Here is a 17,758-nt window from a genome sequence, read left to right as displayed (position 1 = left end):
GGCAGTTGGTAAAAACCACACAGAGGTGACCCCTCAGCAAGAGGGCTGCTCCAGACCCACCCGGGCATCTGGTGGCCAGAACAAAGTCCGAGCACGGCCACACAGTCCCATTGCGCCACCACACGTCTCAAATGGCCCACACCCCAACAGAGGCCACTCGACACGCAGGAAAGTGGCAGACCATACCCCACGCCAAGGGGGTTACAACCAGAATGTAATTAACAGCAAAGATGTTAAAAGAGCTATAATCTGCTCAAATATATAAAGGACGACAGACAATACTCAAAACAGAAAAATGTGGGGAAGAAAAGGAAAGAAATAAATGAAAGTGGTGAAAACACATGATCTGAAATGAAGACGAGTGGACACGGTTAACAGCGGACCAGACCCAAAGACGGTGGAGGCAGGAGCGGCCGTGGGGACCCTCACAGCCGGTGTCAACTGGCCTGACACACGGCAAATGGGATGGTTTACCACACCCACGAAGAGAGGAGCACACCGGGAGAGAAGAAAGAGCTAGAAGCAGCAGTGGCAGAGAGTTCTCCAGATGTGGTGCGCACACAGCCACGTGGCCACACAGCCAATGAGCTCAGCCACGCCCACGTGGGATGGAAACAAGGATGAACCTGCCAGGGCGCATCCTAATCACAGTTCTGGAAACCAGTGGCCGGTGAAATACTTTAAAGCAGCCTAACAGGGGCGCCTGGGTGGCTCAGTCAGTGAAACGTCCGACTTTGGCTCAGGTCACAATCTCACGATTCACAGGTTCGAGTCCTGCGTTGGGCTCTGTGCTGAGATTGCGGGGCCTGCTTGGGATTCTGTCTCACCCTCTCTCTCTGCTCCTCTTTTGCTCACACACACACTCTCTCTCTCAAAATAAACAGTAAATTTAAAAAAGAAACAACACAGAGAAACAAAGACAATACTGGCTCCAGATCCACTGCCAGAAAGAGCGTGAGCCCAAACAGAAGACAGTGGAGTAGAACTCATGGACTCAGAGCACTATCTCCGGCCAAAGGAGCTTCTAGCCTCAACGGTACAGATAATGGCATCAGATGAAGACTGTCCAAACACGAATTCAGAGACTATGTAAAAAAGGATGGGACAACTGCTAGCATCACACAAATTAACCTCAGGACAAAGTTATCAGGGATCAAGACAACATTTCAAAACGGTAAGAGTCAATCAAGAAGCCGGCACATTTAACAGGTTGACGGTACGTGCACTGGGTACAGAACACTGGAGTTCATGAAGCAAAACCCGACGGCCCTGACAGGAAAAATCAACACATCCACAATTAGACATTCAGATGTGAGCTCTCCTCTCTCAGTCACGGAAGTAAGGAGTGGGTGGAAAATCAGACAGGACGCAGAAGACCAGAACACCACAAAGAGCCTACACGGGTTTCTTTCCCCCAAGTTCACCTGAGATGTTCACTCAGACACACCATCTGCCACCCATAGCACAAACCCTCCATGCACTTACAACAACGTGAACTCCTAGGAAGTTTGTTCTCTTACCACGTCAGAAGGGAAAGAGAAATTAATAATATCTGGAAACACCCGTTTTTGAAAATTAAACGACAATCTTGTTTAATCCACAGTTCAAGGACAAAATCACAATGAAATTTGACCTTGAAGAAAATCAAACTGGAAACGCTATCCGTGGGATGCGGCAAAAGCACCCCTGACTACAGTGATCAAAATCCACGCTAGGCAGCAAAATATAAAGAAAACAAAGAACGTGTGACCACAAGTTCAGTCTAGCGGTCCCCTGACTGGAAGAAGGCGGCTCCGGGGTTATCTGCAAATCCGCCATCCCCGGCCGTCCCTGAGAGCGTGCATGCTGACACACACTTCCTTACTTCCACTTACAATTCCAAAGTGAAGCGAACAAGCAGACACATGGCCAACCGGTCAGTGCAGGGCTGTCTGTCCCTGTTCATGAAGACGGTGAGACAGGCAGGTCCCGGGTGCCCAGCGCCGTCCTCCCCGCTGTCCCCAGCGGCCCGGGCACCCCCACGCAGACAAGCAGACAGCTCACAGACAATGGCAGACAGCCTGGAAGGACACCAAACTTTCCTGAACGCCCCACCCGCCCCGCCGCCGTCACCCCGGAATGTCTCTAGGCTTGGGGTGGACAGGATGAGGAGAGCGGACAGGCAAACAGACCCGACGGTACAGGATCACTGGGGGTCCACGGAAACTACCCTACCCCCTTGGTGTCAGGGCCGCCTTGCCTCCCACATGGAGCTCACTGGGACAGGGCAGCCGGCCTTGCACCTGTCTGCCCCCGCCCCCACATGCCAGGCAACGCTGGGGCCCACCTGTCACCTCGTGTCCCGACGGGGCTCGCTCTCCCGCCACAGGAGGGCTGTGGCAAGATCACCGGAGAGGAGCGAGCCGCTCCCAGGGAAGCCTCTGCTCTGGCGAACGGGCATCGACACTCGTAGAGACACGGCCCCTTGGGTGCAAACGCTCCAGGCTGGGGGCACCACCACATGTGCAAGGACCCCGGAGCTCTGCAGATGGACTAGGAGGACGCACGGCGGTCCTCAAGGCCACCGAGGCCTTCACAGTCACCACACAGCGCCAGAGGCACGAACACGGAGAGCGGGAGCTCTCGAAGCCTGCACGTGAGGAGCGGAGTCCTCCCTCTGCCCGAACAGGGGAGAAGCTGCACAAGATCAGGAATCTTTCAAGTGGCCAGAGGAGGAGTCCCAGGGTGAACAGAGACAGGCCTGCAGAGGGACCCACACGGCGCCTCGGGCAGAGCCTGCGGGGGGGGAGCAGGTGGAAGAGCCGACCCACAGCCTCCGCGCCCACAAGTTGGGGCCCAGCCCCCAGTGGCCAATCTTGGCAGGAAGGGAGGGAGGGTCCACGTGCTCCCGGGTTTCACCTCTGGGAGTGCCGCAGTTCCAGGCAAGGGGTGGGGGGGGGGGGGGGTGGTGGGGGAGGTGGGGGAGGAAGGGGAGAGAAAACTCCCCTCCAGCCCCCAGTAGAGGGAGGGGAGAAAGTAGCCATTCAGAGACAGAACACAGTGTTTGGTTCTTAACAAGGCCCATCCCCAAGAGCCCAATCCCTGCCCAAGGGCAGGGAGATTAAAAGTCCAGCTGCCGCGGGTCCTGTCCCACAGCGGACAGGAGGAGGACACGAGGGTCAGCCAGTGGCACAGACCCATTAAGACACGAGGCCTAGTTAGAGCACTACAGAATGTATCCCGCCCCCCACGCCCCATCGAAGGTCACTAAAGGCTTGTGAGCTCCTTTCATCTGGCACATCCTGTCCAACTTGGTCAAAAACTTATAAAGCACATGAAAAAGGAAACAACACGGTTTGAAGAGACAGCAAGCACAGGAACCAGACTCTGGCATGACGGGTGGTGGAACGATCATTCCAAGAATTCCAAGTAACTGTCAAAATTAAGCTAGACGTTATAATGAAAAAAAGTAGACAACGTGCAAGAAAAAAATGAGTAATGTAAAAAGAAAGGTAGAAATTACCAGGGAAAAAAAAGACGGCAGAGGTCAAAACACCAGAACAGAAATGAAGAATGTATGAGGGACTCATGATGGAGAAAGTGCAATCCAAACTACAAAAAGCAGGGAAAAGTGGGAGAGAAAGTAGAAGAAAATACAGGGCAAGGAACAGGGCACAGTAAGAAACAGAGCAGACGTTAATCCAGTGAGCCCCAGACACGGCTGAGAAAAGAGTCTCTGAGCCGCAGGACACGCCAACAGAAAGGTCCAAACCTGAAAAGCAGAGCAAAGGACAGGAAAAAACAAATCAGAATATCCAAGGACCGTGGGGCGACTACAAAGAAGTAACATGTACAAGGGGAATGCCAGGAAGAAAAGATGGAGACAGAGGAACAGAAGAAAACAGTCAAAGCAATAATGACTGAGGATTTCCCCAGATTAACGTCAGACGCTAAACCAGAGACACAGGAAGTTCAGAGAACGCCAAGCAGGATAAATGCCCGAACACGGCATATAAGCGTATCATATTCACAGCGCAAATCCAGGGCAAAGACAAACTCCTGAAAGCAGCCAGAGGAAGACACGCCTTATGGATGGAGAAGCAGAGCAAAGAGCAATTGCATCCGCCTTCTCCTCAGGAAGCATGGCAGCAGAAAGGAGTGAAGTATCTAAGTGCTGAGAGAAAACTAAAAACCCAGAATTTTGTATTCTGCTAACCTTCAAGAGTAAAGAAGAAACAGACTTGCTCAAACAAACAGAAGTTAAGAGAATTTGTTTCCAGAAGACCTGTACTTCAAGAAATGTTGAAAGAAATTCTTCAGAGAAGAAAATGAGTTGAAAAACTCGAATCTACATAAAGATCATTAGAGACCATCTTTCTTAACAAAAATGGTAACATTTTTCCAGAATATTAACAATGTATTAGATGATTATAGCTCACGCATAAGTGAACTGGATTAGTTGTAAAAGGATCCTGCAGACTCTAGGGCAGTCTCTTGAAGTAAAAGAACAAGGGCAATGAATAGAAAATAGTAACAAATATAGCAGATATTAGTCCAATAATCACCTTAAACGTCAATGATCTAAGTACACCAATTAGAAGACCAAGTCTGTCATAGTGGATCAAAATAAAAGACCATATTGTACACTTCTCACAAGAAATCCATTTTAAGGATACATACTTACATTAAAAATAGAGGGAAGGAAGAATATATACCATGCTAACACTGATCAAAAGAAGCGAGAGTAGCTACATTAATTTCAGTCAGATTCCAGAGCAAGGGAAGTCATCAGGGATAAAGAGATAGATTATGATGGGGTGCCTGGGTGGCTCAATCCGGTTAAACGTCCGACTTCAGCTCAGGTCATGATCTCACTGCTCATCGGTTCGAGCCCCGTGTTGGGCACTGTGCTGATAGCTCACAGCCTGGAGCCTGCTTAGGATTCTGTGTCTCCCTCTCTCCCTCTGCCCTTCCCCTGCTCACGTTCTGTCTCTCAAAAAATTAATAAATGGGGCGCCTGGGTGGCTCAGTCGGTTAGATGTCCGACTTTGGCCCAGGTCACGATCTCACAGTCCGTGAGTTCGAGCCCCGCGTCGGGCTCTGGGCTGATGGCTCAGAGCCTGGAGCCTGCTTCTGATTCTGTGTCTCCCTCTCTCTCTGCCCCTCCCCCGTTCATGCTCTGTCTCTCTCTGTCTCAAAAATAAATAAACGTTAAAAAAAAAAAATTTTTTTTTAAATTAATAAATGTTAAAAAAATTTTAAGAGATACATTATTATAAAGCAATCAATCCTCTAAGAAGACAACAATCCTTAACATGTATGTACCTCACAACAGAATATCAAATCAAGGGAGGTCAAAGTTGTACAACTACACAGTGGGACACTTCAATAACCCTCTATCAGAAATGGACAGATCCAACAGGCAGAAAATCACTGAGTGCACAAACCCAACACCACCACTGATCAACTGGATATAACTGACATCAATAGACCACTTCATCCAACAACGGCAGAATACAAATTCTTTATAAGGTCCCAGAAGCATTCAGCAAGACAACATTCTGGCATAAAATACATCTTAAAATTAAAGGAACAGGGGCGCCTGGGTGGCTCAGTCAGTTAAGCATCCAACTTCGGCTCAGGTCATGATCTCATGGTTCGTGGGTTCAAGCCCCACGTCAGGCTCTGTGCTGACAGCTCAGAGCCTGAAGCCTGCTTCAGATTCTGTGTCTCCTCTCTTCACCTCTCCTGCTCGTTCTCTGTCTCTCAAAAATAAATTTTAAAAAAGCTAATAAATAAACAAATCCTGTAACTGCTCACAAACCACGATAAAATCAAACTAGATTCAATAACAGAAAAATAGCTGGAAAATTCCCACTCAGAGATTAAGCAACACACTTCTAAATACACTGTTCAAAGAAGAAATCACAACACAAATTAAAAATATTTGGAACTAAATGAAAAGTAAAATACATTTTGCAAAATTTGTAGGATGCAAGGAAAGCAATGCTTACAGAGAAATCTACAGCACTGAATGCATGTTCTGGAAAAGAGGAAAGATTTAAAATTAAAAATCTAAGCTTACACCTTAGGAAATTATAATAGGAAACCATATTAAATGTAAAATAAAAGCGGTTATAAAAGTTAGAAATCAGTAATATTTTAAACATCAACAGAGAAAAATCAATGAAATCAAAAGATCATTGTTTGAAAATACCAAAATTGATAAATCTCTAGCCAGGATAACTAACAAGAAAGAGAGAAGGCACAAATCACTAACATGAGAAATCAAAAAGGAGACATCACTACAGACCCCATATACAAAATCAACATGACAACTACAAAACTGATGAAAGATATCTAAATGGAGAGATATCTAAATGGAGAGATATTCCATGTTCATAGACAGGAAGACTCAGTATTGTCAAGATGTCAGTTCTTCCCAATTTGAACTATAGATTTAGTGCAATCCCAATCCAAATCCTAATGAGTTATCTTGTGGATATCAATGAACTGGTTCTAAAGTTTATAGGGAGAAGCAAAAGATCCAGCACAGCCAACACAATACTGAAGGAGGAGAACAAAGTTGGAGAACTGACACTACCCAACTTTAAGACATCCTGTAAAGCTACACTCATCAGGACAATGTGGTACTGACTCTTTAAAAATGGACAAATAGAACAAATAAAGAACGCTGAAAAAGACCCACATATAGTTAACTGATCTTTGACAAAAGAGCAAAGGCAATACAATGGAGAAAATATAGTCTTTTTAACAAATGGTACTGGAATAAACAGACATCCACCTACAAAAAAACGGATTTGGACAGAGACTTTACATCCTTCACAAAAATTAACTCAAAATGGATCACAGATCTAAATGTAAAGTGAAAAACTATAAAACTCCTAAAATACAACACAGGGAAAAATCCAGATGACCTTGGTTATGACTTTTTAGATACTACACCAATAGCATAATCCATGAAAGAAGTTAACTGATAAGCTGTACTTCATTGAAATTAAAAATTTCTGCTCTATGAGAGACACTATCAAGAAAATGAGAAGACATGCCAGAAGAAGAAAACACCTGGAAAAAAACATATCTGAAGGACTTGTTAACCAAAATATAACAAGAACTCTTAAAATTCGACAAGAAAAAACAACCTGATTAAAACATGGGCCAAACACCTTAACACCAAAGATGATATATGTAGAGATGGCAAAACACATACAAAAAGATGCTCTACACATCATATGTCATCCAGAAAATGCAAACTAAAAACAAGGAGACACCACGACACACCTAACAGAATGGCTGAAATCCAGAACACTGACAACACCAACCACTGGAGAGGATGTGAAGCAATAGGAACTCTAATTCATGGCTGGTGGGAATGCAAATTGGTGTCGCCATTTTGAAAGACAGTTCGGTGGTTTCTTACAAAATTAACCATACTCTTACCATATGATCCAGCAATTATGATCCTTGGTATTTACCCTAAGAAGCTGGAAACATGTTCACACAAAAACCTGGGCACACGGATGTTTATAGCACCTCCATTCTATGATGCTCAAACTTGGAAACAACCAAAATGTCCTATAGTGGGTGACTGGATAAATAAACCATGGCGTGTCAACAAATAGAATGTTATTCAGTAACAATAAGCTATCAAGCCATGAAAAGACAGAAGGAACCTTAAGTGCATACTGCTAAGTGAAAGAAGCCAATGTGAAAAAGCTACGTAAGATTCCAACTCGATGACATTCTAAGAAAGGCAAAACTATGGATACAATAAAAGGCAGTGACTGCTAAGGGTTGGGGGAAAAAGGAATGAATAGTTGGAGAATAGGGGATTTTCAGGGAATAAAACTACCCTGAATGATACGAGAATGGTGGATCTGAATACATCTGTCAAAACCCACAGAACGTGCAGCACCAAGAGTGAAGCTCAAAGTAAACAATGGACTCTGAGCAATCATGACATGTAAATGTGGGCATGCCAATGTAACAAGTGTACTATCTGGTGGAGGATGTGGCTAGTAGGGGACGTTGAGGGAGAGGGGACCAGACATATACAAGAAATGTACATTCTGATCAACTTTGCCTTGAACTTAAAACTACTTTATGCAAAATAAAGTCCTGGGGTTCCTGGGTGGCTCGGTCGGTTGAGCATCTGACTCTTGATCTTGGCTGAGGTCATATCACAGTTTGTGAGTTGAAACCCCGCGTGGGGTTCTGTGCTGATGGTACGGAGCCTGCTTGAGACTCTGCCTCTCCTCTCTGCTCCTCCTCCTCTGCTTGTGCACACGCGCTCTCTCTCTCAAAAAAAAAAAAAAAAAAAAAACTTAGAAAAAAAGAAAAGTCCTTTTGCAAAGTTCTTTTTAAAAAGGACTTTTTAAAAAAATAGAGGTACTAGACTTATTCTTCCATCATTAACACTGAGCTAAACAGAAAACAATACCTGCAATGCTGAAGTAAAATGACTTTGAACCCTGAATTCCATACCCAGCTAAATTACCAATTGAGGATATAGACATTTACATTCATGTATGGGCTCAAAAGTTACACCTCCCACAAATCTCTGGAAGTAACTGGAGGATACTCTCCAGAAAACAAGACAGAAAAGCAACATAAACACACAGGATCCGAGAAACCAGAGATGTTTAAGTCCAGCATGACATCTATGATACAGGATGAGACCCATGCAGACAGGAGTAAGAGGCCAGGGACTTAAGGAGAGTGGTCTCCCAGAAGCTGGCACCACACAGGAGCAAGTGTAAGAAATATATCACGGGGGGCGCCTGGGTGGCGCAGTCGGTTAAGCGTCCGACTTCAGCCAGGTCACGATCTCGCGGTCTGTGAGTTCGAGCCCCGCGTCAGGCTCTGGGCTGATGGCTCGGAGCCTGGAGCTTGTTTCCGATTCTGTGTCTCCCTCTCTCTCTGCCCCTCCCCCGTTCATGCTCTGTCTCTCTCTGTCCCAAAAATAAATAAAAAACGTTGAAAAAAAAATTTAAAAAAAAAAAAAAAAAAGAAATATATCACGGGCAAAGGCTAGTAACTCCAACTTTAAAAGAGCTTCAAGGGGCGCCTGGGTGGCTCAGTTGGTTGAGCGTCCAACTTCAGCTAAGGTCATGATCTCAGAGTTTGTGGGTTCAATCCCCACATCAGGCTCTGTGCTGACAGCTCAGAGCCTAGAGCCTGCTTGGGATTCTCTGCCTCCCTTTCTCTCTGCCCCTCCCCCACTCGTGTTCAGTCTCTCTCTCTCTCTCTCTCTCTCTCTCAATAAATAAATAATCATTAAAAAAAATTTGTTTTAAATAAAAGAGCTTCTAAAGGTAGAAGAAAATTGGAGATAAGAACAGAAAAAGGCAGGCCAAAGAGGCCTCACACATGAAACTACAGACTCCTTTGTCACCCATCTGACGAACAAAGATTCATAAGCTGACAACACACTACAGAAGCAAGATGGGGGAGAGAGACACGCTTCCACACCGCTTGCTGGTAAGAAGGCAGCATGGTACAAAGCCCATGAACACCTCACAGAATCACATATGCATGTAAGATCTAATTCAGCTCTCCTAAAAACCTATCCCAGTGATGACACACTGGCAAAACAGACAAGCCTATTCACTGCAGTATCATCATTTCTAATACAGAAGAGTGGAAACAACCTAAATGTCCAAATAACTAAGCATAAATGAATACAAGGTACTATTGAGCTGTGACGGGAGTAGGCGCTCTACGCGCTGCGAAGGGGTGGTCACCGCACGCTGCTCAGCAGAAGAGTGACAGAGGAGCAGGTAGGCATGTTTATAGTCACTGGGCGCCGATGGCAGTTTGTCACTGGAAGTGGGTGGCATCACTCATCTGAGGATCACAGATTTTCCAATAGAAAACAGAACGAGACCCTTTACTAGGTGCTGCATCTATTTGTTGATTGAAATGTGAAAAGAAGTAGAGCCATAATTTACAAAATTAACTGTTCTATGACTCACAGAAGTTACTTAAACTGGACTAAACCGTGATGGGTAACAAAACCACATACACTCAAACTGTTCTAGCAGAAGCTCATTGGGACCCATCTTCCAAAACACTCACACCTCCTTTATCACGCTTTGCTGTAGTTGTAGTGTCCTTGCAGATGCTCCGTTTTTTAACAAACCGAAGGCAATCCTGTGTCAAGCAAGCCTATCAGCGTCATTTTGTCGAAGGCATTTGCTCACTTCATGTCTCTCTGTCACATTCCGGTAATTTTCACAATATTTCAAGCCTTCTCATTATTTTTATATTTGTTACAGTGATCAGGGAATCAGTGCTTCTGACTCGCTGAAAGCTCAGTTGATGGTCAGCAGTTTTTAGCAATAAACTCATTTTTGATTACACTATGGTGCATTGTTCAGACATAGTGCACACTTAACAGACTACTGCACAGTGTAAACATAACATTTATATGCACTGGGAAACCAAAACATTCATCTGACTTCTTGTGCGGGGACATCCACGTTATCATGGTCTGGAACAGAACTTCCAACGCCTCCAAGATGTGCCTGTAACCAGCGGTCAGCTTTGTGTGGACCCTGATTTCCCAAACACAAAGACCCATGTCTGTTCCAGCAACCTGTTCAAATTAGGAACCCTCACCAATCTCGTCCACACCACACTGAGGGCCCCCAGCCCTGCCACCTCACTCATTCCTCCCTGTGGGAGCTCTGCCTCTTGTGAGATCTTCCTGGGAGGCTGTCAAGGAGACCCTGTCCCTGCTGCTGAGCAAAAGTGATAAGCTCAAGAGAGAGCACTTCCCTTACCTATGCAGCTTCCAAACAACTTTTTTGTGCCTTGCTAGAGGATCCACCTCGGATCTTAAGAGATTTAAGGAAAACTTCCAGGCGAAACAGACTTAAAAAGCAAATCAACACAAAGACATTCCTAACAGGCCAAGCTAGTTCAAGAAAGTCATTTTAAAGTTTTTCTTTTAATTTTTACTTTTGAGAGAGAGAGAGAGAGAGAGAGAGAGAGAGAGAGAGAGAGAAAGACAGAGCATGAATGGGAGAGAGAAAGACAGAGATCATGACCTGAGCTGAATGAAGTTGGATGCTTAACCGACTAAGCCACCCAAGTGCCCCAAGAAAGTCTTCTTAAAAATGCAATTTATTGAGCACCTGGATAGCTCAGTCAGTTGAGTGACCAACTCTTGATTTTGGCTCAGGCCATGATCTCATGATTTGTGGGTTTGAGCCCCATGTCAGGCTCCACAATGACAGCACAAAGCCCGCTTGGATTCTTTCTCTCCCTCTCTCTGCCCTTCCCCTGCTCGCTTGTGCATGCGTGCTCTCTCTCTCAAATAAATAAACTTTAAAAAATATACTTTTTAAAAAATGCAATTTATAGCCTCAGAAGTATAAGCTACCTGCATCTATGAAATAGCAAACGGAACAAAAAAGAGCTCCTAGAAATTTAAAACGCTTACTGAAATCTTTTTTTTTTAACGTTTATTTTTATTTTTGAGACAGAGGGAGACAGAGTGCGAGTGGGGAAGGCGCAGAGAGAGAGGGAGACACAGAATCCGAAGCAGGCTCCAGGCTCCGAGCTGTCAGCACAGAGCCCGACGTGGACCTCGAACCCACGAACGCGAGATCATGACCTGAACCAAAGTCAGACACTTAACCGACTGAGCCATCCAGGCACCCCTTTCTGAAATCTTTTTAAAAGGCTGGGAAATAAAGTCAGTATCTTCCTAAGAATGAAAAAATGGGAATGAATAATTGGCAAAGTTTAGGGAAAAAAAGGTCAACCTGAGAAGCAAAACATCCAAGCTGCATACAGCCAGAGAGAGAGGATGGGTACCATCGGAAGGATCTCTGAACCCCCGTGGGGGGACTGACTGAAAATGTCACCAAGTGAAAAAGACCCAACTGGACATTCACTGCAGTACAGGTCATAGCACATAAAGCAGCAGTCCAGAAGTTTCTAGAGGAGAGGCAAAGACCACTGGACACATAGACAGGTTTGGAAACAGCATCCAACTTCCCAATGGCAGCACTGAGATCTGGAAGGCGAGACGGAGCAAGGCCTGGAGAATTCTGAATGACAAGTGGCCTCCACCTAGAATCCTGGGCCCCGCCAGCACGGGGCGGCATGAAGACAATGTTGATGCAGGGTCTCAGAAAGAACCTCATCTTCTAGGTGCACTTTTGGAAAACCGTATCAGAGACAATTTCACACGTGCAGAAAAGTCGAGAGTAGGAATAAACGACACGTTCCACCTGACACTTTAACCACCAACTCGTTCGCGGTCTACTCCGAAAGCTGCTTGAGGCCACACAGCCTCTTCCTGGGCGAGAGCACACACCAACACCGGAGGCACAGCGAGCACAAACAACGAGGATCCTGCTACAGAGATGAAAATGGAGTTCCAAGGACGACAGGGCACCAGCAGCTAGAGGACATGGCTCAGATGACAACAGAGCTGAAAGCGCGAGAAGAGTCTCTGGGGATCCACGGACAGATGGGCCATGTGTGGCACTGGCCACGTGGCATAGTACACGGAGTTTTATAAAGCTGTTGGATGGTTTGAGAGACCAAGTTGCAAACAAATTTAAGCAAATATGAAAAAATTAAGAAATGGCTAAATTCCAGGGAAAATAAAATGTACCAAAAAAAAAAAAGTCATCGCACTGCCTTACTTGGTTCAGCACTGTCAGAATCCAGAGAAATTTGTCTCCGCATAGTATTAACGAACACTTAATGTAAATATCAGAAGGAACAGAGGGCCTGCTTTCTGTTAGAAGTCTTTGGCACTACTTGACATTTTCAACAATAAATTTTTATCAACTGGATGAAAGTAAAATCAAAGTTTTAAAATTATTTTAATTAAACAGAGCAAAAGTAGTTGCTAAATAAATCTGAGCATTATGTACATGGTTATGTATCATTACCATTCCCTGTACCTATCAGTATGATTAAACTATGTCACAAAGGAGAAAAACGGAAACCTTGGATAAATCAGTAAAAAAATGGAGCCTGACTTTAGGGGAAAAAAAACACATGAAAAATCGTATAGTATGTATATATATATATAATTATATATATGTAACAGTACAGTACATAATAGGACTTGCTGTCCAATGTCATTAGGTGTACATAAATTACTACTTCAGTAACCAATTAAATTCCAACAGAATTACACAGATAAACCTAACTTACTTTAAAACAGAAATCTCTGGGGCGCCTGGGTGGCACAGCCAGTTAAGTGTCTGACTTCGACTCAGGTCATGATCTCATGGCTCATGAGTTCGAGCCCCGCGTCGGGCTATGTGCTGACAGCTCGGAGCCTGGAGCCTGCTTCGGATTCTGTGTCTCCCTCTCTCTCTGCCCCTCTCCTGCTTATGTTGGGTCTGTCTCTCTCTCTCTCAAAAATAAACATTAAAAAAAAAAAATAGAAATCCCTAATATGTTGAACTAGATACATAAAGAGCACACAAACATTCAACTTTCAAATTGTTATTGATCACCCACGCTCTGTCAAACATAGATCCCCGAACTGGGAACCGCCTACTGATCTATTTACTGCTGTGGGGATTTTAAGGCATGATCTCAGATTCCTCCCCCCCGCAGCCCCTCCCCCCATCAAGCACAGTACTGGCTCCCTCTCTTGAACCTGGGTCCGCCCCCAGGAAGACCTCCAGGAATGCAATGCAGAAGTCAGCTAGTGTGCACACCAAGGTTCCAGGCTTCACCAGGAGAGCCCTGCAGCTGTGCCGGTTTCTCTGGGGACACTTGTTCTGGGGGCCTTCGGGTTAGTCCAGCTCCCTAGAGGCCCACAGAGGAGGAGAAAGGCTACCCGGTGAGGTTCTCAGCTGTAAGCTCTGAGATGGCAGTAGCCTATGGTCACAGCTGAGCCACCGTACCGACCCTGGAAGGCCTACCTGGGTTTCCTGCTGCAGGAGAAAGAGAACCCCCCCTTTTGGGTGAATTTTCTTTATTTGTAAATGGGCACATTCATAACTGACATAGGAGTTTAAAAGCAACAGAGCCTTGGTCTATGTTAATGGAAAGAATGGTTGAAGACAATTTTATAAACAATACTGATCAAGGGATCGGCAATTTTCCAAAATCGAACAACACCACACAACAGCTGGGAACAGTAAGAGACTCCACGGTCTCATGTTAACGTATCTAACGGGCCACCTGGGACAGAGTACCCACTCTGTCTTCAGCCTATACCACACACTCTTAAAACTGCCAAGAAATAAGAAAAACACAAGATCAAAGTACTGGCTAGGATTAACAATCTCTCCCTTAAGAGCAAGAGCCTATCTCGGTTTAGATCCTTCGGGCACTTACACGTGCACCCCGAAGGTCGCACGGGGTGCGACCCCACGGGGTCGGGCACCCCGCGACCCACCGCTGTAATCTGCTCGCCCACCTGACAAGGACTTCAAAATCAAGGAAGAAGACAGGAGTGCTGAATTTGGAATGGAGTGCATAAAAAGAACTCTGGAAAATGAATTACCGTTTCAAACGGCAGAAACACGGGAGGTTTCACTGATCAACAAAACACCTGACAACAACTCTCGCAATTAAAATAAAAATATTTTCTTGTAAACACCATGATCAACAATAACAATGCTTTTCCATAGAACAGCTACAGTGTGCCGGGCACCCAACTGCGCCCCGACACACGAGCTCATTTATTCGTCCTCAGAACCTCCGCAGGTACACACCACAACACACCCCGCTTAGGCGGTAAGAACCAGGGCTCGAGAAGACGCGACGTGCACCTGTGTCTACGCGGCCGCGAGGGCCCGGATCTGAACAACACACCGGCAGCTGGCTGACACTTCAGTCTGTCATCTCGGCCCAAAGTAATCCCACTGACAAATGCCGAACACCGGAATCCATATTATCTTCACAAATGAGAAACGAAACTAAAAGAAAAGGGGTACTTAAAAATGTGAATCCCGGTGGCTCTTCTACAAAGGAATTCCAAACACTATGGTTAATAAAAACAAGGAACAGTTCTAAATCAAACAGCAACCATTCTGTAGGTTTATTAGTTTTGCTAGCATGATTCTCAGATTCATTCATCAAAGAATCTTAAAATGTTACGACAGACTTATTTCTGGCATGGAGAAGAGCTCAGGTCCTAAGCAGGACTTAACTATTCCACAGTGCACCCTGTATTATCCTGGTTTCTGGGGAGGGCAAAAATCACGCAAAGTCTAACCTTCTGTTCCACTTGCACCAACTGCGGGCCACCAAAGTAGGAAGTAATTTCTATTAAATATCTGTCTCATTTCCATCCCTTTCATTCCAACAAAGTTCTTCCAACTCAACATACAAAAGCTTTTTTCATCAAAACTACTATAAATACCCTAAACCTCCTACTCCTCTAGTCAAACCCCTTTCACTTCTTTCTTCAAAAAGAAATGACAAATCCTCTCCTGATTACAACCCCATTAAGCGGGTATTTACGCTTCGCTTGGCGAATCTGCTGGAGGTCCAACCTGCAGGAGGCAAAAGACCGCGGAGAAAAATACTAGCTTCGTCCCTGCCTTTCAAACAAGGAACCTGTTTTTCCACACGTAGGTGTACGACACACTGGCCATCACGGGGCTGGAAGAACAGCCAACCCTCGGAGCCGTGCGGACGCATCCGCGCAGGTCCCCACGGTGGCATGCTGACTAGAGAACGCCGGGCCGCACCGCCTACCTGCATCCGCTCTGGACCGCTGGCCAGGTGTCTTCCCGAATGGGGTCTTCATTCATCTGTATGTACGTGAGCAGCACAGCTGCCGGACTAGGGTGAAAATTGAAAACTCTCCGATTTGAAACTTTTCACGGACTCTCAACGTTCCTTTCAGTCCATCATCCAAGTGCCTCTTTTACAAGTTCAGCAGAGACATGTGTGAACATAAGGACTCTGTAAAAACAGTGAAGTAATAGTTCGTTACTAGAGCATTCACACAAGCGAGCCGCCAGCTGACGTAAAATTTTAAACACGACGTCAGCTATGAAGTGCCCCGCCCAGAAGCGACCAGCCTGATTTCCTCAGACCCGCGAGCCGAGGACACGGGGGAGGCAGCGGAGGGTGCACCTGCCCCTCACCCTACCCCGACACCCCCTTGCTGCCAGGATCAGTGAAAGGCGGACGCTAGGGCGTCAGTGACCATAGACACTGCTATGGCCCGTCTCCTCAACGGGACACAAAGACCGAGCCCACGGAGGTGGTGAGGGGGTGGCGGTCACAGGGAGGAAGGGCGCCAGGACAGCCGGAGCAGGGGCAGCACAGGAGTCAAGTTCAGGTCCGAAGCACAGCTGGGCACCAGGTCAGCAGGCCGGCCGCCGGGGCAAGAGAACAGCCGACAAGCCGGCGGTGCCCTTTAGGCCCCTCAGGCTTCCAGAAACCAGAGGAAGGGACCAGCAAATTCTGCACCCGTGCGACAGTCAAGTCATCTTAGGGAAGCAGCTTATCCTGCAAACCAAATGTGACTCCGGTGCAGGGTCAGTCTGCACGAAACTCGTGTGGGGACACGCATTCTCCAGACCACAAGAGCATCTACTGCAAACTGTACGGACGCACAGGACTGCTTTCGGCTCTCGCGTATTCAGTCCTCACGCGCACAACCACAGCCCTGTGTTCACAGGTTTAACTGAAGACCACGCTGAATTCATTTTCTAGAGACAAAAATGCAACAGAATAGAATAAAATTAAAAAGCCTAATTGGTGGAGGAGAGAAGAGTCCGTTTTACTGCTAAAAATTCTTAACTAATATAAAGCTTTCTCACTATTTGAGGAAGACAGACTCAAAAATGACAGGATCTGAGAATTAATTCACCGGGGAACCCTGCAGGCTGTGCTCACTGTGTGGAGCTCAGGAAGGGCAGAGGTGGCACACACAGCGAGGACACAGCACCCGTCTCTGGACGAGGCTCTCCCCTCTAAGGTTCCGGGCTCTGCCCGCCTCGCCGCCCAAGGCTGCCCGACAAGTGGCTACCACCCGTCTCCCAGAGTCCACTCTCAGCCGCTCAGCCTTGCTCCCTGACCTCATTCAGCGCCCGCAGCACCGGCTCCCTTGGCAACTGTCACGTGACAGCCCCGCCCTGCAGGACCCCGCCCACCTCCAGGAGGCCGAATGCAGCCCACGGGCCGGGCCGAAGCCCCTGCCAGCCGGTCCTCCAGCCACCCGGGGGCCCAGGGCCCACTCTCCCCTTCCATGTTCGGCAACAAGGACTCTGCGGCTCACCCCTCAGGTCTTGGACATCATGGCTTCAAAACAGCTGCCCCTCCAGCCCCCACGCCTCCAGGGTCACAGCCCGCACCTTCTCATCACCAAGAACCACAACGTCCTCAACCACCTTCGATCCACCTTCTATCGTCCCCTTCCGTCACACGGACATGCCCACCCACGCTTCCTGGCTGCCACCATTCCCTCCCTCCGTGGCCTCACCACCGTGCCACTGTCCACGGTCTTCCTCGGGGACTAAGTGCCCTCCTCACTACTCTGATTCCTCGGACATCCACCACGACAGCTCCTCCCCTGCCTTCCTCCGTTTTCTTACTCTTCTTGTCTTGTCACTCGCTCTCCTGGCAAAACCCTGACCCAGCCCCCTCCTACGGTGCCCACATCGTAAGCCATCAGGCAAGGCCAACAAACTTATAATCTCCTACCGGGAGTGAGCATCCAACGACAGTCCCCGCCTGGGCGGGCGAGTGGCCACCTGCTAGGGGGACGCCCCCCACACACCAGAGAGGACTGCTCCCACCACCACCTGACCCT

At 46.9% G+C, this 17,758-nt stretch overlaps 1 protein-coding gene across 3 annotated transcripts in view; it reads right to left on the bottom strand.

Annotated features, from left to right (window-relative positions):
• The window catches only part of SPIN1 (spindlin 1), a 73,690-nt gene that overhangs the window by 20,484 nt on the left and 35,448 nt on the right, over positions 1–17,758 (bottom strand). For all 3 annotated transcript variants that reach the window (XM_042912182.1, XM_042912181.1, XM_042912183.1), the window contains exon 2: positions 15,691–15,900. In XM_042912182.1, the coding sequence (XP_042768116.1) occupies positions 15,691–15,742 (52 nt within the window). In that variant the 5' untranslated portion in view covers positions 15,743–15,900. The remainder of the gene's footprint in view (positions 1–15,690; positions 15,901–17,758) is intronic.

This window comes from Panthera leo, chromosome D4, assembly GCF_018350215.1.
Source record: "Panthera leo isolate Ple1 chromosome D4, P.leo_Ple1_pat1.1, whole genome shotgun sequence".
NCBI classification, from domain to species: Eukaryota; Metazoa; Chordata; class Mammalia; order Carnivora; family Felidae; genus Panthera; species Panthera leo.
This window is presented reverse-complemented; position numbering and strand designations above follow the sequence as displayed.